The sequence below is a fragment of the Ahaetulla prasina genome, chromosome 1 (assembly GCF_028640845.1).
Source record: "Ahaetulla prasina isolate Xishuangbanna chromosome 1, ASM2864084v1, whole genome shotgun sequence".
NCBI classification, from domain to species: domain Eukaryota; kingdom Metazoa; phylum Chordata; class Lepidosauria; order Squamata; family Colubridae; genus Ahaetulla; species Ahaetulla prasina.
This window is the reverse complement of record NC_080539.1, coordinates 257,757,202-257,777,930: the sequence shown is the minus strand read 5'-3', so window position 1 is coordinate 257,777,930 and position 20,729 is coordinate 257,757,202. Positions and strand designations below refer to the sequence as shown.

The window sequence follows — 20,729 nt, the reverse complement described above, 5'->3', positions numbered from 1 at the left end:
AACTATGAGTTTTTCTAAATATGGCTTAAAGGAAGACTGAATTTTAGCCTCCTTCTCTTTCCCTCTACTATTTCAACATTCAAATGAACCAGATCCAACCCCCCCCCTCCAATTTTTATTTAAACAGTAAGGGAACTACGGTGCGGCTTTCCAGAATTTTTACCGAGTTCCACCGAAAAGCACAGATAAAAAAAATCAATATTGTATCAATCCGGGCCGATCTACCATCAAAGTAGGCCGACTTCTTTTCACATTAGTTGTTTATTTATTATATTTTTGTCCCGCCCAACTCCAGAAAAAAAACAACCAAAATTCTAGCAGATCTTCCACCGGGTCTCTCATAAACCTAAGAAGGCAACAGGGTTCAGGCTTCACCAGAAGGTAAAACCCTTATCCTCAAATCTAAAAGAAAAACGGCCAAGCAAAGGCAAAAAGAAGCATCGCCGGGACTCGCCAGATCCAAAGCTCAGCCACGGCACTGCATGGAAGTGAATGGGGGGCGGGTCATGTGACTCGCCGCCGAGCCGGGATGTGCACGTGCATTCTAGCGATGGCCAAAGGGAGGGAGGACAGGCTTCGGAGGGGTCACGTGCCTTTCCCGGCTCTCCTCCTCCTCCTCCTCCTTCCCCCCCCCACCCAGCTGCGGAGCCAGCCAAGCAGCTGGCTGGGAGGGCTTCCACCATAGTCTAGCGACTGCCGCAGCGCAGCCGGGAAGAAAAGAAAGGGGAAGGGACAGGCCGCCGGCTCCGGATCGATCACCGGGGTCCTTGCACAGCCTCTGAAGGGTCGATGGATACCCTGTCCTGCTTGTGAGGCACGCGGCGCGGTGGCGCCTTTGGAAGTGCCGCGAAGCCAGCATGTGGACTGGGTAGGAAGCCTGAGTCTGCAGTCAATTTCCGACTGGGGTGGCGATGATGGGCACAGTGGTACTTGACGTGCCTTTTGTCCTGTCGGTCTTTTTCCCCCCCTCCGGGAGGATTGAATTCTCGTAATCTGCGTTTGCAGCTCATCCGCGGAAGAGCCTCCGCTTCTAGGTTCAGGGAGCCCCGGCTGAGCGGTGCGGAGGCAGGGGTGGGATCCAGAGAGGAGTCCCCGAGCGCCGGCTGGGAGAAGCTGACTAGAGGGGAGGGGGTGCGTTGTTGGCTAGCTTGCATTTTACGGAGAAGAACTTGTGTGTGTGTCGGATTCCGGGGAGTAGCTCTTCCAAGACAGTTCCGCGGCTGGCGTGTAAATTGGAATAATTGTGCACCGTGGTCAGCGAGGAGTCTAGGTTTGAACTGGTGTCAGTTACAATTGGAATGGTCCAATTTTACTCCCTAAAGCAGAATATTCTGATGAGTTCCAGAGGTGTTTGCACTCTTTGGACTCCCAGAACTGCAAAATCTCCATCTAGCTGGGGGTTCTGCTGCATGCAGTCCCAGTGAAAAGCTCTAAGTTTGAAAATGGCAGAAGTGGTGCATTCTGAAATCCCATAAATTCCGCACAAACATACCCAAAGATATATGTGCAGGTGTATGAAATACGGTACCTGTCCAAGGACTGACAACAGCAAGATGTGTGTGTGTGTGTGCAGGCATGTATGCATGCGTGTGAATGGAAATGTTGATGCATTTCCAGGTTTTGGGGAAACAGAAAACATTTGGAAAGCCTCCAAACCCATCTGGCTACCTGATTTGTCTGCCATACTCCCTCTGCTTTTTCCTCTTCCTTGTCCCCATTAATTACCTCACAGCCACTATTGCTTCCTATTCCTTGTACCAACTACCCATCCACCCAGCAAACAACATGGAAAGTAAGCGTTCTGCTGGTCATCCACCTATTGTTGTACAACACTTTAAAGTGCTTGGTTGTAGTTTCAGCCACTGGTTGACATGTGTTCTTTTGTGGAGCCTCAGAGTCCAGCTTACTGATGGTTCTGTACATTAGAATGGATAATTATCACTTTAGATCCAAACTCACTCTCCCCCAGGGATCCAGTTCTGCACATCGTGCAGAAGGATACATTACTTCTTTTCGGCCTGTTAGCTAAAGGTTAGCCCCTTGAACTGAAAAAAAGAGCGATGGGAGATCAAAGGTGGGCTGATGACATTGTCTGGATGTCATAATAAAAGTCTGACATTGGCATCTTTATGGGGCAGAGCTTAATTGCTAGCTTCCAGGAACAAACATCCTTGACATTAAACATTCATATCTTTGTGCTCAGGACCGTAAAGGAAGAATTAAAGTCAGGTTGAAACTATTTGGGGTAAAGACTAGGAAGACTAATTTTAAATTTTAATGGGGTTTTAATTGATGATGATTTTTAAGATCAGGCTAATTTTGAATAAGTTTTTTAAGGGTATTTAAATTGTGTATATTTGTATTGTTGTTTTTATTTTGCCTGTGCACCGCCCTGAGTCCTTCGGGAGAAGGGCGGTATAAAAATCAAATTAAATAAATAAATAAATAAATAAATAAAGGTTAGCCCCTTGAACTGAAAAAAAGAGCGATGGGAGATCAAAGGTGGGCTGATGACATTGTCTGGATGTCATAATAAAAGTCTGACATTGGCATCTTTATGGGGCAGAGCTTAATTGCTAGCTTCCAGGAACAAACATCCTTGACATTAAACATTCATATCTTTGTGCTCAGGACCGTAAAGGAAGAATTAAAGTCAGGTTGAAACTATTTGGGGTAAAGACTAGGAAGACTAATTTTAAATCTAGCACTTTTGGCTCTTTAGCATCTATTTTTGTCTGTTTACTATCTTAGAAAAGGTAAAGAACCAACTCAGATGTGATGCAGAAAAGATAATTGTACTCTCCTTCCTTGTTTTGGTGTTGGCATGTGCAGTGGACATGCAGAACCATGTTTACCTTGGTTGAATTGTTGCTGTGCCTTTGAAGTCCTAAGAACATGAGTGATGTGTATATAGATCTTGAGACAGCCAGTGATTGTAGACTCTGCTGCCAAGGAATATGTACGTTATTTTAGGAATTCCTATGCCAGAAATCCTACTAAAGTGATTGTGTGTAAACATTTTTATATATACTGTCCAGCACTTTAGATTTTGTTCCAAAAAGCTTTCTAGTTTTAGTTAAAATGTCAGTGGATTTCCCATTCAGAATTGTGGTATCAGGTTTAATGATGTGGTATTGCAATGTGAGAAATATTATGGAAATCAAAGAGAACTTCATGAAGTGGCTTGATTTTCTCATTAAAGCAAAGTAGAATGCCAGGAGCATAATAGCCTTATGAGTGTTATTTCTGTGCTAATAGCCAGTGTTGTTTCTATGTGTATGTATTCAGAGAGCTTTAGCTAATCTGTGTGAAAGCACAGGAAAAAATGATGAAGTTGTCTTGTAGTTTCTCAGTTAATAATTTCTCTCCAGGTATACCGTACGTAGGAGGAAAAATCACTATACAGTGGAACATAGATTTCATCTCTTTATTCTGGTGTCAGAAGGGATTTCTTTCATTGAAGAGAGAAGCTCTGCATTTTCTCTGTTGGGCATATTCCTTGCAGAATTCTACCAAAAATCATCCAAAGGCATTTCATAGAGGAAATTGCGCTGTCAGACCAGCTTTGCAGGGAACTCAATGGGCCTTTTGCTAAAAGTGCAGATCCGGCACATTTCCCTCTCCCCTCCTCGTGTTTCGGCAGAATTAGATTTTAAAAAAAGATCTTGCTAACAACTTCCCATTGTGAAGAGACTTTATGAGGCACAGACGTTGGTCTTCACCACTTGGAATGGAGGATTGCGGCCTTCTACTTGGGCTCAGTGTTGCAGAGAAGAGCATCTGTAACCTTGAAGCCTGGACTGAGGACTGTCTCTTCGACAGCTTCAAATTAAAAGTATGCTAAGAAAATGACTCATGATACTCATTGACATTTATCCCAATACTTTACTGTATCATATTGCCTTGTTAATTTCATTTAAATTTGGGGTGGGGGAGTTCCTTCACAAAAAGAGCAGCTAAATGGCAACTGTTCTTCAAAATAAAGACCAGATTGCAATTTTAATCCAGACTAACAGTGGCAACTGCACTGATTAATGCTTTTGAAATTTATCTTCAGTGTGGTTGCTTCCAATTTCCAAATAATTCAAATAAACATAAAATGCTGGAGTTAGCAAAAAAATAAATTACTGGACAGTGTAATATTCCTCGATATTGATATGGCTGAAAGTCTATTTAACTCCATGCAGGTCAGTAATGACATCTGCAAAGTAGGAAGGAAACAGGAAGGACTATTATATAAGTTACGGCAAAAAATGGACAACAGACAGCAAAGACCAGAGAAAAGAGCTGTGGCCAATTTTTAACATTGTTAAAGTAGGATATAAGTTTTAAATCTTGAATGTGTATATGGGTAATATAGATGGTTAGAGTTCTAGACTTTGGAGAAGCTGGTCTTTGCCAGCACTAAATTAATGCTAGATCTGCAATAATAATTATTTACCTGTTCAGGACTTGTCTTTGATTTCCCAGGATTGGCCTTGTGAGTGGGCTTTAGATGGGGAATGAGTTTATTGCAATGGCCTGAATGTATTTAGATGATGCATTTTGAAAGCCAGGAGAAAGTTCAGTACATGACGGCATGTATTCAGGATATGGGAGCATTTAAAGACATGTTCATTCATCCCTGCTACATGGTGTAGATTAGAATATCAGTTATACTGATGACTGCAGCAGATAGGCATTATAGAAAGGCAGTTTCCCCCCTCTTATCTAATGTTGGTAGACTACCTCAAAGGTGTTTTTTCAAAAGGCAGCTGACTTTCTTTGTTTTTCCTTGGAGATGTTTTGCTTCTCATTCAAGAAGCTTTATCAATTCTGACTGGATGGTGGTAGTGGTGGGGAATAGAAGGATTAGCTCTGACTAATTCTTAAGGTTTGGGGCCAGAACTAATCCTTCCATTCCCCCCACCCCCATCTTACAGTCAGAACTGATGAAGCTTATTGGATGAGAAGTGAAACATATTCAAGCAAAAACAAAGTCCAGTTGCCTTTTGAAAAAGCACCTTTGAGACAGCCATGATCTGGGTAATAGAGAATCTCCATACACAGTAGAGTATGTCCCAAGTTTATTTCTCAGCATCTTCAGAAAGGACTACAGAAAGTCTTTAGGACTATAGAAAGTCTTTTATAAGGAAGTTGGAGATTCATTCCTACGTGTTGCAATCTCCATGGACCTGAGGAGAATCTGGTTTTGGGCAGGGAGTGATGTTGATATTGAGCTAGATGGACCAATAGTGAATCGGTGAGTCTTTGAAGTTTGAGCTAAGCATAAAAGGCAAAGCTAGAAAAATATTGTTTTTCTTTTGTTCCATTGTGTCTGATTCTCAGAGACTTGGATCTTGCAATTTTCTTGGCAAGGTTTTTCAGCAGTACTTTGCTCTTACCTCCTTCCTAGAATTGAGAGAAAGTGACTGGGCTAAGAACACCCAATTGGCTATGTGCCTAAGGCAGGACTAGAACTCATGGTCTCCTGGTTTCTAGCCTGATGCCTTAAATGCTTCACCAAACTGGGTGTAGGAAGAGGGAAATTGGCATAAAAAAGTGAAAAAAAGAAAGAAAATTAGTGAAAGGAAAGAAGTATTTGTAAAAGTACTTGTTAAATTTATTACTTTTTGTTACATAAAGGTTTTCCTACTTGCTCCTGTCTTCCAAGGATTTGTGAAAAGTAGTTTTTTGTATTCCCAGAATTTTCATAAATAAGCTACCGACCCAAAACAGGAAACCTTCAGTTTGCTGCCTTAAATAAAAAAGGTTGATACTTTTACATTTTATTAAGGCTCAGTAAATTTGGAATTTTCTGATTGCTGCTCATTTATCTTTCCTGAGTTGTCACTAAACAACTCTTTCTAACAGAATGCCCAGCCTTGAAAGATTAGTAAATGTCTGTTTTCCTTATGAAAGCATGCAAGCATAGTTACAATTTCAATAGAGTAGGTAAGTAACAGTTCATAAGCATTTCCAGAAAATTGGCAATAAAGTAGTATTTGTGGGAATGAAAGACTTTTAATATAATTCACTCCTTTCTTCCTCTGATCTGGGAAATGATTTAGGAGCTGAGCTATTTTGCTCAACTGACAGTTGTTTTTAAAGAAACTCTTGCTGACTGAGCTCCTTTTAAACTAGGCAAGCAGAAGTTCAGATGTTTCTGTTTGTGAACGAATGGTTGCCTTCTTCTGCATGTAAACTGTATATGTCAAATGTGAGTGAAATTTCATTGCACATCACATCACACTGCGTTAAGTTTTTAATTAGCTGTTATATATGGAAGCAGAACAGCCAACTGTCCATTTTACAGAATGTGTGATGATAGAAAGAGAAAATCAGCAGTTTTAAAAAGATTTTGGAGCTCTTGAACTTGAGAAGCCAAGATATAGATCCCCAATTGTGCCATGGGCTAAATGAAACATAGTTTTTCTATGTTCTGCTATGGCCTCTGCTGTTCCAACTAGCCCTAAAATAATAACTACCTAAGGATGTTTTCAAATGTGCTGTAAATGCTGACTCATTATCTTTGATATCTGTTAGCCACACAGGAACCAAGACTTGCTGATTCATTTCTATGTTTCTAAGGGGCAGATCAGACTCTGCCAGTGTCACCTGGCGTCATACTGGAATGCAGGGCCGGTTGCATAAATAACATACGTTATTTGGTATTTTTCTGCTCAATTTTCTGTTTGTTTTTAATGCAGCACATTAAACTGATCATAATGAAATTTCTTGGACAAATATTACTTTGCAGAATCTTCTATCTAAAACATAAAAATTATGGAAGGCTTCTTCTGCAATTATTTAAAAAGACAGCCTGTTGACCACTAGTGATAGATGACCATCTAGTAAACTTCCCATAAATTTAAAAGGAAAGAATGTTTGTTTTTCCTGAAGAAGTTCTATTGAGTCACTTCTTTTAAATAATGTAATTCTTCTTTTTAAAGATCATCTATTTTATTCTAGACATATATATTCAATTCTATGCTAGATGGCTCACAGCAGTTAAATTCAGCTCCCAGCTACAAAAACAAAATAAGTCCTACCATCCTTCAACTTCAGAAGATTTTTTAAAATGTTATTTCAGTTATTTGTAGATTTATATCCTGTTTTTCCTCCAGGACCTCAAGGCAGTGTACATAACATTCCCTCCCTTTCCCACAACAACCACCCTGTGGGGTAAGTATATTTATGTATTGAAGTTCCCACATTGTGGCTGCTGCAGAATTTTTTTGAAGCCTCTCAAGGCTTTAAATAAGATAGCAACAGGAAGAATTTATTGGTTTGGTTCCAGAGAAGTATTGGTAGAAAGCAATTTTTCACCTCTCCTTCCAACAACAGCCCCAAACCTCTCTTGAGGATTGGTGATCCCTCAGTGGTAACATAGGGAGATTGAAGAGAAGAGTTTCTGAAAATCTGATGCAGGTATCTTTTGTAACTGATTCTTATTCCTCAGCCTGTCTTCATCCCAACCTCCCTTCCACTCATGCCACATATTCTGCAGCCTTAACATTTAGGGATTTTTTTGGCTAGGACAGAAGCAACCCCTTCCCGGGATAAGAGTATTACTTTCTCACCAGGATACCAAGTTTCAGTTATGTTAGGCTTTGTTTTGTCACTTATTATTTTATTTATTTATTTAAGTTGTTGTATGTCATCCACCTTGCTAGAGGAGATTCTAGACAGCTTATAGACATTCAATTAATACACATTATAGAACATTAAAACAATAGGGGATCTTAAATTTAAAATTCAATTAAAATAAAACTCAGCAGTGAATGAGGGAGCAAATTGTGCACAAGGAGCAGGTAGGGTATTATTTACTCTATTAGCCACATCCATCCTGCCATACCCCCATTGAGGCCCCAGGCCAGTTGGCACGGCTGTGTCTTCAAGGCCATTCTGAAAGTCAAAAGCGTGGGAACAGATCTCACCTGGGGGGCATGATGTTCCAGTGGCTGGGAGTTATGGCAGAAAAGACTCTTTTTCTGGACCCCACCAGCTGAAATTCCTTGGCTGATAGGATCTGGAGCATGCCTATTCTGCCAGAGTGGGTGGAATGGGCTAATACCATCAGAGTGACATTAATCTTTCCATTAAAATATTGAAATACACTTTACATGTTAGTTTATCTTGGTTCTACTGGTTGATGAATATTTTAATTCTGACAATAAAGTCTATAATACACTCATAAAAGATTATTGTTTTTAAGTCCAAGGCAAAATCTAGTATGGAATAAAAGTGTCTCTAGTTAAGTCCCATATTTCTACTATGTGAGTTGGAATAATTTTGTCCCACATTCTCTCCTTCCCCCACTTTACTGAATACTAAAAGGCTTTCTAATAGATTCTTAATATCTTGTTTAATTGATTTTTGAACAAATGGTTTTATTGATTACTGTTAAATCAGGCCTTTAACTCTGCTAATTGGGCTGCTTCATAACCCAGCATAAAATTTGGGATTGCTAATATCTCTTTTTAGTTCTTTTTCATGATCAACTAATTTATTCTGAGACTTCTACAGCCACTAGAAGTACATTTAGCCATTTTCTATCTTCCTATTAGCACACTTCTATTAATCAGATATTGCATATAATAATTATTTTAATAATTCATTTCATTAAAGTAAATGCATATTGTTGTCCCTATTAATCCCCCCAGGCAACTAAAAAACATATGAAAATGTTTAATGCTGGCAGTCTGCAATATTGTACAGGTTATCTTTTTTGTTATCCAACAGATGATGATTAGTTAAGGATATTTGTAGTAGATATTTATAATAATCATCACAGCATCACTTTGTTAATAAAGAAAAGGTAGCTGGAAAGTACGAATAGTGTGAATAGCTTGATTTGCTCTACTATGCCACAATGCAGGAGGGATTTGATTCTTCATATTAAAAAGATCTCTGCATATAGAAAACTAGATGTCAGGCAAATCTACTATCCTTTCTCACCAATATACAATTTTCTGCAGGGATATGGGGGATTAGGGAACTGTCTGCACAGCAGCATCAAATAAGATTGTCTAATGCTCCTGCACTGATTTTCTTTTCTTTTCTTTTCTTTTTGCCTAAGCCCAAAATGCTTTCCAAATCTGTGACTTCTAACTGGGTTGGGCTCAGCTTTTTCCGGTGGAATTAGTTTTTAAGTCTTCCTGAGAGACTTGTTTATTTATTAACCATTTTTCCCACCATGCTTAATTATTTTCCTACCTAAATTTTAAATAGTCCCTGATCTACTTAAGTGACTCACTTTCTTAAAAAAAGAGGATTCGTTTGGATGTGCCTGCCCTGTATTCTACTTTCTCAGATTATTCGGCCAGGTTATAAATCAGTATATAAGCCAGAAGATGGGATCCAGATTAAAACAGGGAATAAAGTGTAAGATTTGGGGTGAAGATCTTTCTTCATCATTTGAAGATCTTTTGGCATTTTTGTTACTCAGTGTCTCAAATTGGGTTTAAAAGAGATGGTACAGGTAGTCCTCAATTTATGACCAATTGCTTAGTGGCTGTTAAAGTCCTAATGGACCTACCTGGGAGTACTTAAGAAACCAGTTCAGAATTCCAATGGCTTCCTCCTCTCTTGAAGTCACATGAGTGCATTTTGGGCACTCAGCAATTAGGCCGCATTTCTTTTATTTATTAAAATTAAATGCCGCCTAGCTCACTATCAAAGATTTACAACCGTTCACAGCATCCTGCAGTCACTTGACCTATTTTGCATCAATTTTACTGAAAACCAAAACTGCACCATAACGAACCATTGGGTTACTTAATAATCAGCTTGTTTGCTTAATGACCACTGCAAAAATATCATAAAATCGGGTTGGTTATATGACCAGCCTGCTTTGCTACGTTCATGAGTTATAACTCTGATGGGCAGGCTCTGTTTCAGTCGTAACTTAAGGACAACCTGAATTGCTGTTCCCTTCAGATTTCTATGTTCTTTACCCATCTGCATTTTAGTTCTCTCTGGTTGATTTTAAGAGTTGTGATAAGGAACTTTTTTCTTCTAGGCATCAAAGAAACACTTGGATTATTATATTTTCCTCTAACTTTTTTCTTTTTGATGCTTGTTTTTTTACAGACTTCGTTAGAGACCCATTTTCTCCCTCCAGAAGTGATTGCCTCTGCAGATCTTTTCAATATGATCTATTTTTAAAAAACCACCTGTTCTGGAATAGATATGCAGTCAGACCTCCAAAGAACTTGAGGGCTTTCATCCCAACCACAGAATTTCATAGAACACTTTGTTTTCCCTTTTTTCTAGATCACTGAGCAAAGAACAATGTAAAATCAGGTACAGGACGTGTCAGTAGCTTCCCAGCTTTTGCTGCACATTGTTTTTGATGCTGAGAGGGACTTTCCTTGATTCCAGGAATGGTAATTCACATCTAACAATAGAGAGTTGATATACAGTTGATGCAGCGGTGGGGAATATTTTTGCGACCAAGGCCTCCTTTTCCTCCTTTTCGCAATAGTTTGGAGGAGGCGTGGGAATTATATCATCAGCAGCCGGCGTGGGGCTAAACTATGCCTAGTGGAAGCTTAAAGCATTTTCAGAAAGTAAGTTGGCAAACAGGTCTGCTGGAAATTGGAAAATTGCCTGCAAATTTCATTTGTTTAGTCTTGGCAGAAGTTTTAGGGGCTGAAAAATGGGCCAGTAGGTACTTACACATTGTGGAATGAATTTGATATCAATAGCTTTGTGAAATAAAAATAGACATTTGGGCACTTGCAAAATTCAGGCAAGCTGATTTCATGGAATAACAATTAGAATTAGAATTAGAATTAGAATTAGAATTAGAATAGAATAGAATAGAATAGAATAGAATAGAATAGAATAGAATTCTTTATTGGCCAAGTATGATTGGACACACAAGGAATTTGTCTTGGTGCATATGCTCTCGGAGAATAAGGTACAACACTTAATGATAGTCATAGGGAAACAGTCAATATAAATCTTAAGGATACCAGCAACAAGGTGACAGTCATAACAGTCATAAGTGGGAGGAGATAGGTGATAGGAACGATGAGAAGATTAAGAGTAATGCGGCATTAGTAACTAGTTTGACAGTGTTGTGGGAATTATTTGTTTATAGCAGAGTGATGGTGTTCGGGAAGTTGGAGTTGAAACAGTTTATGTCCAGGATGCGAGGGGTCTGTAAATATTTTCACAACCCTCTTTTTGACTCGTGCAGTATACAGGTCCTCAATGGAAGGCAGGTTGGTAGCAATTGTTTTATTTGCAGTTCTAATTATCCTCTGAAGTCTATGTCTGTCTTGTTGGGTTGCAGAACCAAACCAGACGGTTATAGAGGTGCAAATGACAGATTCAATAATTCCTCTGTAGAACTGGATCAGCAGCTCCTTGGGCAGTTTGAGTTTTCTGAGTTGGCGCAGAAAGAACATTCTTTGTGCAGAAGCTCATCAATACCCCATTGCAGAGCTCCTGATGCTATCTCTTAACTTTGGTTAGGATTGATGCTGATATGTCCTTTAGCAGCCTTCAAGGTGGGGAGAGGATGCACAGGCCCCTGGCTCTTTAATCATAGCCAAAAGCCAGGTCCAATTAAATAAATGCCATTTATTTAAGTTCTGGATCAATATCCATCTCTTCACTTGGTCGTTTTGAGAAACGTTGAGCCTCAGTGTCTCAGTGTGATCTGGGTAGCTTCCATCAGGCTCCTAGTCAGGCTGTTGGCAGCCTAGTGTGCTATTTTACTTGGAATCAAAATTGAAGTATTAAAAAAAAGAACTGCAAAATCAAACATCTTATTCTTATTTTGCAAAGTTTTTTGCAAAGATATCCTTTATTTGTTTCTTGCTTCACATGAACTTGAACCAATCTGATTTAATTGCTATTTAATAAATATATATTTAATATATATATATCATTTACTCCTGATCTTTTTTCCAAGCTTGTTGTAATCAAATCTTGGCGATAGGCTAATGTTGGCTAAACTTGAGCAATTTTGTTCCCAGGATTAATCCGCAGGGGTGTCTGGATAATGGCTACACTTCTGTCATTTCTTGTTTGGATCTTTTCCACAGTGATTCTTCTCGTGTGTGGCATATTTTTTTTAAAAAATAAATTATAGGTAAAAATTATTATGCTTAGGATCTTTATCCTTTTAAAACAAACACAGGGATTTTCAGTGGTTCTGAGATCTTTTAGCAATAGCAATAGCACTTAGACTTATATACTGTTCCATAATGCTTTACAGCACCCTCTGAGCATTTTAGAAATGTCAGCATATTGCCCCCAACAACCTGGGTCCTCATTTTACTGACCTTGGAAGGATGGAAGGCTGAGTCAACTTTGAGCCGGTCAGGATCGAATTCCAGGCTATGAACAGAGTTAGACTGCAATACTGCATTCTAACCACTGCGCCACCAGGACTCCTTTTAGCGATTTATTCATATATTCATTAATCATCTCACATTTACAGTATGTGACTCTCGGCTGCTTACAATAAAACAAATAAAATACATAAACCACACAATATTAAAAATAAAACACATAGAAGTTAGGTGTTATCCAGTTATTCACATAGCCAGGCAATATGCTGTGTCTGGTGCCCAGGGCTCCAAGCTCCGTCACAATTTACTTTACCTTTGCATTCATTATAACTTGTGAAAGAAAACAGCTATCTACTGCTGTTACTGCTATTACTGGCTCCTCCTCCCTTCCCCCTTTCTTTCCATTTTATATGAGGAAATCTGGGATAGTGTAGAAATGTTTATGGAGATTCTCAATCATCCAGATCCTGGTTGTCCCAAAAGTGCTTTTACAAAAAGCAATTGGATTTGGACTTCCTTGGTTTTTTTCTTGAAAACGTTTTGCATCTCATCCAAGAAGCACTCATTTTTCAGAATTTGAAGAATTGCCATTGGAAACTCTAAAGGAAACACCCATTCTCTGTATTAATATGTCTGTTCATGTGTTGTTCTGAGTCAGTAAAATACACAAGTAGTCCCAAAAAACCTCTTTTATTGCAACAGCTGCGAATTCTGTTCATTCACAGATGAGTCCCAAATAGTTGTAGAGTCCTTCGGGATAAGGCTTCATCCACCTTTATCTCCCTTGTCACGCAGTCAAAGACCTAATTGGCAAAGCCACACGGAGTCCAAAATCAAACAGAGCTTCAGACTTTAAACTGAACAGAATTAACAATGTTGCTTCCTACAAAGGCTCACGTGCCTTTGCTCCTCTTTTAAGTCTTGTGGGAGGGGCCAATCATCTCCAAGCCCTACTCCTGAGTTGTCCCTTTTGTTTTAACTGTTCTTGCCTTCTGGCAGCTCTGTGCATGCGCGCACTGGGAACAGGATCCCCCTGTTCCTCTGCCTCACTGAGGTCCTACTCTGGAGGCTCCGGAGGCAGCACGTACCTCCCAATGGCCCTTTCTCTGCCTCTGATGCAAGACCTCGTCCGAGCCTTCCCCAGACTCCAGGACTGGCCCATGTTCCTCCCCAATCTCCTCACTGTCCGACTCGGCTGCCAGCTCCGCAGGCCACTGGTGGACCACAACATTTGTTGGGGATGCGTGTGTGGAACAGATACAAAACATAAGCAGCTGCCTTAATGCTATACTTTATTAGGCCATTGATAAGAAATACTGAAAATGTCTCTTAAGATTTTAGGCAGAAGTCTCTCTTTGTCCTGTCTGGAGGAACCAGGGACTGAATCTCAGACCTCCTACATGCAAAACATTATTATTATGACAGAAACATCCAATTCTTCAAGAGTTTTGTTTCTTTCTATACTCGGAACAAAAACTCGGCATTGAGAGTGGGATTGTTTTGAAAGTTCTGGGTGGTTATTGAGTGCTGTACTAGAAGTTTGTTGTTTTGTGGTTTGTGATAGGTTGCATTTCATTCAGTTTTTCCAGTTTTTCCCTGCTGGTTGTGGAACTGCTACTCCTCACTTGGACTGGATGGAATGGCAGAGGGCACTCCAATACAAACAAGCCCTTATTGAAGCACATGGCTCAGAACTGAAGAGCCATTGTGGAGTCTGCTCTGATGCTGGAAAACAAGGGCAGAAATGTTGCCACTGTCTGACCTAGGTTGGTGCTTGGGAATGCATCACTTGGTTTCATTCATAAGCATGGCTGAAACTTTTGAAGTTGTATATATCAAGACTGTTATTGTTATCTATGTTGGAATGATTTGGTTGGTTTCTATATTGTGGTTTGTGTGTGTGTGTGTGTGTGTGTGTCTGCATAACTGTCTGCATGCCCTTGTATCCTGTTGATGTTGAGCTTCAGAATGTCTTCAAATAAAATAAAAGGGTTTTTTTTATATCAAATGCCCTCTGATATTCAACTTCAGCAGGAACCAAGCATATGCATGGAATGCATGAAAAACTATGCTCAGTAATGTTACCAAGTCAGTCAAAAGTCTGTGAAAAGATCTCTGATTGGTTGATAGTTTTGTTGTGATTTTACTCTTGTATCTTTTTAATAGTCAGCTGAAGAGTACATTGAACTATAATCCATTTTTGGCTGTGTCTAAGTTATGAAAGTGTTTTTTTTTAAAAAAATATATATCACATAACAATAACTGGAAGAAAAAAAAGCCTTTCCACTGAAAATGTAGGAGTAGAAAATCTCCAAGCAATTTGAGAGGTTGATAGAAATTGAAGTTCAGCTATATTGTAGAAGTCAAAAGATTCTATGTAAATCTATTTGTGCATGGAAAAGTTTGTGTATAATTTGAAAAATTATTGTCACAAATGTGGGAATAGATAAAAATTAATTACTATGCAAGGGTGAGGTTTCTTTGACCTGTATATTAGGGCAATGTATCTTCTTTCCAGTGGCATCTGCAGCAACTTCCACATCAACCCCGTCCCCTGTAATCTGGACTTCTTTCCTTCCTGGTTGGAGTGAGGAAGAGCTGAGTTTCAGTCATGGTGAATGAATCCTTGAGAGAAGAGGAGCTGCCTTCCTCTTTGAAGGAGACAGTGCTGTGCCCCTTCTTAAGGAATCATTGCTTGACTCAGATATATTGTTTCCCCGAAAATAAGACCCAACCAGAAAATAAGTCCTAGCATGATTTTTCAGGATACTCGTAATATAAGCCCTACCCCAAAAATAAGTCCCAGTTAAGATTGTCAGCTAAATGGATGCATTTAATACCATATTTCCCCAAAAGAAACCTAACCAGAAAATAAGCCCTAATGCGTCTTTTGGAGCAAAAATTAATATAAGACCTGGTCTTATTTTTGGGGAAACACAGTACTAAATAAACTACTGATCTGTCTCCAACTTTCGCTGAGGAAAGAGAAAATGGTGGAGAAAATGCAAAAAGCCTTGAATGAAACAGTTTATTTGGACCTGTTGCAATCCGGTTTCAGGCCTGGATTCAGTACAGAGACAGCTCCTGGAGGGACCCAGTTAGAGGTAGTGTATGATGTTGCCCTCGTTCTCCCCCAGATGTTATCAGAGTGCTGTCCAGGTATCTGGAAGCTGCTTGGATCTGGAAAGGAAGGAACAGGGAGAACCTCACCAAGGCAGAGTAGCATTGGGTTTGAAGTCCTGCTGATTCCGGTGAGATGCCATCTTTAGTTCTGAATGTGATTTTATTTCCCATAATCGAACTGAGTTGTAATTTGGAGGTTTCAGGTCCTGCTTGAAAAGCATGTTGTATATGGTGCGAAGTGGGTTATAGCTCTTCTTCTGCACCAGGAGATGCCAAAATAACAACACATGCTAGTGGTGATATCACGTAAATGCTGCCTTCTTTTGTATTCTGACAAAATACTTACTTGTGTGCTGCTGTACCAAGTTTACCTATGTTTTTGATGAGCAACAGTGCACCAAAGCTAATTGTCAATAGCCTCATTTATGTTCTCAGTGAAGGAAAAAAACACTGAAGAGATTGCTTCCTGGAGAAATATTTTCAGCCTAGCCTTCTTATCATGTGATAGCCAATTCCATTTGTAAAACTCACTGGCAGAAAACAAACTCTTTATTTTAAAAGAGGGAACAGCCTGCTTGATTTGCTGTGTCTCTCCATCTTCACTCCCCTCCCTCTCCCCCCCCCCCCGTGTGCGTGTGTGTAAGTAACTATGTAATGGGACTCATGTGGGACATCCTTGAGAGGAATATACATGAGGGGAAATAAGAAATATATAGACCCAGGGTTTCCCTCTTTTTAATTCTGAAGGTATTGGTTTCTTTCTTACAGCCAGACCCATATTGAGGAGGCCAGGCCACAGCTCCAAAAGCAGCTACTGGTGGGTCAGTGGAAGCCTCTTTCAGCAACTAACAGGGGGCAAGAGTTACAGCTCCCAGAGCCTTCTGTCAAAGGCCTGGCCGGTGGGGATGAGACCCAGACGGTGGCACAACTGAACGTCTCCCGCTTGCGCAGCTCCTCGGTAGAAATCCGTGAGAAGGGCTCTGAGTTCCTGAAGGAGGAGCTTCATAGAGCTCAGAAGGTAAGCATGAGGTTAAGAAGGGATGGAGAATTTGGCCACTAGTCCTAAACCTGCCTGTTGGCAAGCATAACGCATATGCTCAGATGTTGCCTCTCAGTGGGTCCAAAAACTTCATCTGAATTGCTCGCCAAGAAATATTGAGTTTTTGTCCGTCTGCATTAGGAAATTGACATTTTGTCCTGCCGCTCTGCTTGTCTTTAGGTGTTTGTGAGCTACATTGATTCCATTCTGTCCAAAGCTATTTCATATCAATTCATGAAGTAGACAGTTGCTGAGCAGGTAAAATGCTAGAATACTATTAGGAAATTAAAACAAAACCAGATGATTTATGTTATGCCATTTTTTTTTCTGCTAGGTTTTTACTGTATCATATGATTCCCCTCATATTCCGTAAATTCATACATATATTATTTAAGTCCATTTCATATTACTGATTTTGGTGATTTTTCTAAATAGAACTTGGATCAAATGTCTATTTCTTAACTTGGTTTCACGAATCTTATGCTTTTACAGAATCCTTACTGCTTCCTATTCAAAAAATCATGATATGTTCCTTTTGAAGCAGGAATCATTACATTGTAATGCTTCTATGTAGTTTGGACTGCGGAACAGACTGGCAACAAGACTAGGGTTTTCCATAACAAACTGGATCAGAACTGGAATTTGGGACGACACACTTCCCACATTGTGCTGTCTCGGCAAACAAGAGTTCCAGTCTGTTGCTTCTCTACATTCCAGACTCTGATTGACAGCTGGTTTTCTTTGCCCTCTTTCCTGCTCATATGATCTGGCTCTAGATCACAGCTGAGGACTTTGTATAGTCAGCTGAGAGTCTCATATTGCCTTTGGTTGCCCATAGGGAAGCCCAGATTATGGTATGCTATTTAGTGGGTTTATTTTCTTTATGCCTTTTTTTATATTTGACAATCTGAAGTTGAAGAGGTAGGAAAGCAAAGCCAGAGTTCCATATTTTCTAAGCTACATGTCCAAGCCCAGCTTTTGCCATTGCCTCCTTCACTTAATATGATTTTTTTGGCAAAGCAGGCCCACTAAAAGTTTTGGTTGAGGTTTGTAAAACTACTTTCAGTTTTATAGGGGTAGACAATTGTCAATAAGTTTTAGTGTATGATAGATCTTTGTGGGTGTATGTGTGTCCTTGTATCTCTCTCTCGCCCTCCCTCCCTCTCTCTCTTTCTCTCTCCCTCCCTCCCTCCCTCTCTCTTAGAATGACTGTCATTATCTCTTGTGTTTTCTCTCTGCAGGAATTAAAGTTGAAGGATGAAGAATGTGAGAGACTTTCCAAAGTCAGGGAGCAGCTGGAGCAGGAACTGGAAGAGCTGACAGCAAGCTTATTTGAGGTACTGCACTTTCTTAACTCGAACCTGGCATCCAAATTCTGAAGGTAATGGTATGGATCCTTTAGAAACCAAATCCAAAGTTGAGCTTAAGTAATTGGTGTACATCTTTGAAAACATCTCTTTGGACACTAGGATCCATGCATCTCTTCTCACCCACAAAGTATGCTCTGAAAGACTTTGAAAGCCGTACTTGTTGAAAGAAGAGTTGGGTTTTTAAAAAAATTGTATTATTTCAGATTATGCACGTTTTAATAATTTATCATTAACATTTTGACCCAGGTGATTTCCTAGAGCTGTGCTTTATATATTCAGGAAAGCTTTACTATGTAGGAGCGGTAAAGCTCATATTCCACTGGAAGAAGTTAGATCCAGCAAAAGCCACACTGTGTTGTTTCTTTGATTATGTAGGCCAGCACCAACAGGAACTGGGTGTTTGCATAAGAGCACTCTCTCCTCAGTTAGCAGAGCAACCATTTCTCTTTCCCTAAAGTCAGCAGAATCTGAGCTGGTGCATTTTCTGTCTCATTACCCTGATGTGTTGTAGTCCTCATAGGAATGGAAATTTCTCATTTTGTATGGAGGCATAGCCTTTCTCTGGGGGATGAGGCTATTCATCCATGGCCTTGGGTCAGAGGGGTGTGCAGTCATTCTCTTGCCATTGAACATTAGCTAGAGATGAGTGAGGAATTTATTCATTTCCAATATTTCAGGGAATTTATCCAATTTGATCTTTCTGAATTCTCATGTAAACTGAAATGCTGAAATCTGAATTTTACAATGCACTTTGGAACTAAAACAAAAGGGGGGGAGATGTACACCAAAATGTGTGTGTGTTTTTTTAAATCAAAATTGTAAATTGGTACAGAACTAGGCCTAATTCACTCAGGCTGGAAAAATGAGAAATGGAATATAATCTAAGTGGATACGCCCTAATTTTGAACAAACTTGAGAGAGGTTGGGTTCTGCAATCCACATCTAATTCAGATAGTCTTCCTTAACAACTGCATAGAATAGAATAGAATAGAATAGAATAGAATAGAATAGAATAGAATAGAATAGAATAGAATAGAATAGAATAGAATAGAATTTTTATTGGCCAAGTGTGATTGGACACACAAGGAATTTGGGACAGGTAACTCCGTAGCAAGGTGACACAAACTTTAAGTGAAATATCATCTTGACTTGCATCGGCTCCACTGTGGACATCAAGTGAATCACCTATGGTTGTTAAGTACAGTGTCATGTGACTCCATCTTGCAACTTACTGTTGACTTCCCCATTGCTTTTGCTTGTCAGAAACTGACTGTGAAGGTTATAAATGGAAATTACATAACTACAGCACATTGCGACTGTTGTAAGTTGAAGGACCAGTGATAAACCGATTTTCTAGTACTATCATAAGTTTGAACAAATGCTAACTAGGGCAGTCAATATCTGACTACTGCTTGTATGTAAGTGTGTGGTGGAGGGGTGCTTGTTCTCATCTGTTTGCAAGATCATATTGACTGAAGATACACCAGGATAAGGCAAGTGAATAATATTCACCTGTATGGCTCCAGGTGAATATCAAATGTAAATTGAATACAGAATGCTTTATTTATTTTTAGTTTGCTTTTAAGAATATTATGTTTTGCTCTTTCAAATACATTCTCAAGGAAAATTGTGAAAATAAAAGTAAAACATGCAGGAGGAACTCCACATATTATAAAAGTAGTTTAAAATTGCCAGTCAAACATAAAGCTCTTTGTGGCCTGTACACTCTGAATCATGTGAGGAACTATTTTTTTTATATTGGTGAATTAGGATTGGCAGTGACCCTTCAGCTAAGAGGATTTATATCAGCCCTATCCTCTCAAAATTCCAAAGTATTCTATGGAAGCCCCATTTAGAGCTGATAAATAAAAGATACGTCTCAGTCCAGTTTTTTTTTAAATAAAAATCTCATATTTAAAATATAGATAGTCCTCAATTTACAACCATAATTTTGCCCAAAATTTATGTTGTTAACTGAGAAATTTCTTGTTTTGCCCCATTTATGATTTTTCTTGCCACATTTATTAAGTGAATCACTGAAGTTGTTAAATTAGTAATATGCTTGTTAAGTGAATCTGGCTTCCCCATTGTCTTTGCTTGTTGGAAGGTTGCAAAAGGTGATCACATGACCCCGGGACACTGCAACCATAAATATGAACCAGTTGTATCCAAATATAAATCAAATGACCATTGGGATGCTGCTGCCATGGTCAAAAGTGTGAATAATGGTCATAAGTCACTTTTTTCAGTGCCATTGTAATTTTGAACGGTCACTAAATGAAATGTTGTAAATTGAGGACTAACTGTATTGATGGCATGTTGATTGCCAAGAAGAAAAAGACCCTGAGAAGAATAAGTGTTACCTTAGATACAGTACATGTTTCCAGCAGGGGGAAAAAAATGCTGTTTTGTACTGTATGGTTATCATACCTGCCCTTTCCACTGCTTTTTATGGTATTGTAAACCACAACTGCACAACTGCCACCAATTTGTAGTACATAAAAGTAACAGATATGCAGATGGAAGAGAAATTGCAAAAAATAAGCTTGGGGAGAAGAAATTGGGTGGAATGTTTTTAAAAATCACGATTTAATCTCAATATTCCAACTTTCCATGTTGGCAGCATTCATTTTCCACATTACCCTTTCCTCATGAAGTCTGTTAGAGTTCTGCATTCTGCAAGACTTGCCTGTCACCGTTGATCCCCCCAAAAAAGACTGTGCTCTTCTGCTGTATGTGATTAAATATTCCTTATTTTAATGTGCCCTGTGCACTGTGTGTCTGTGTTGGTTCTTATGGGTGGCAGTTTGGGAAAAGACAGTTGGGCCTCTATTCCATGTTCTTTAAAAATTGTTCTTGTCATTTTTGAGAACCTGATTGCCTTGGACAAAAGTGTCCTATTGTTTT

At 39.4% G+C, this 20,729-nt stretch overlaps 1 protein-coding gene across 12 annotated transcripts in view; it reads left to right on the top strand.

Moving 5' to 3' along the window:
- The first annotated feature begins 620 nt into the window (after window positions 1-620).
- RAB3IL1 (RAB3A interacting protein like 1) overlaps window positions 621-20,729 on the top strand; it is a 36,169-nt gene continuing 16,060 nt past the window's right edge. For 3 of the 12 annotated variants that reach the window (XR_009151978.1, XR_009151975.1, XM_058155690.1), the window contains exons 1-3: window positions 624-868; window positions 16,182-16,431; window positions 17,694-17,789. Coding sequence is in view for 8 of the 12 variants with exons in the window: in XM_058155690.1 (XP_058011673.1) it covers window positions 858-868; window positions 16,182-16,431; window positions 17,694-17,789 (357 nt within the window). In the remaining 4 variants the exon portion in view is untranslated. Of the gene's footprint in view, window positions 869-10,257; window positions 10,371-10,393; window positions 10,554-16,181; window positions 16,432-16,632; window positions 16,711-17,693; window positions 17,790-20,729 lie in introns of those variants that run through there. The other 9 variants (XM_058155715.1, XM_058155698.1, XM_058155765.1 and 6 more) reach the window with 8 other exon arrangements.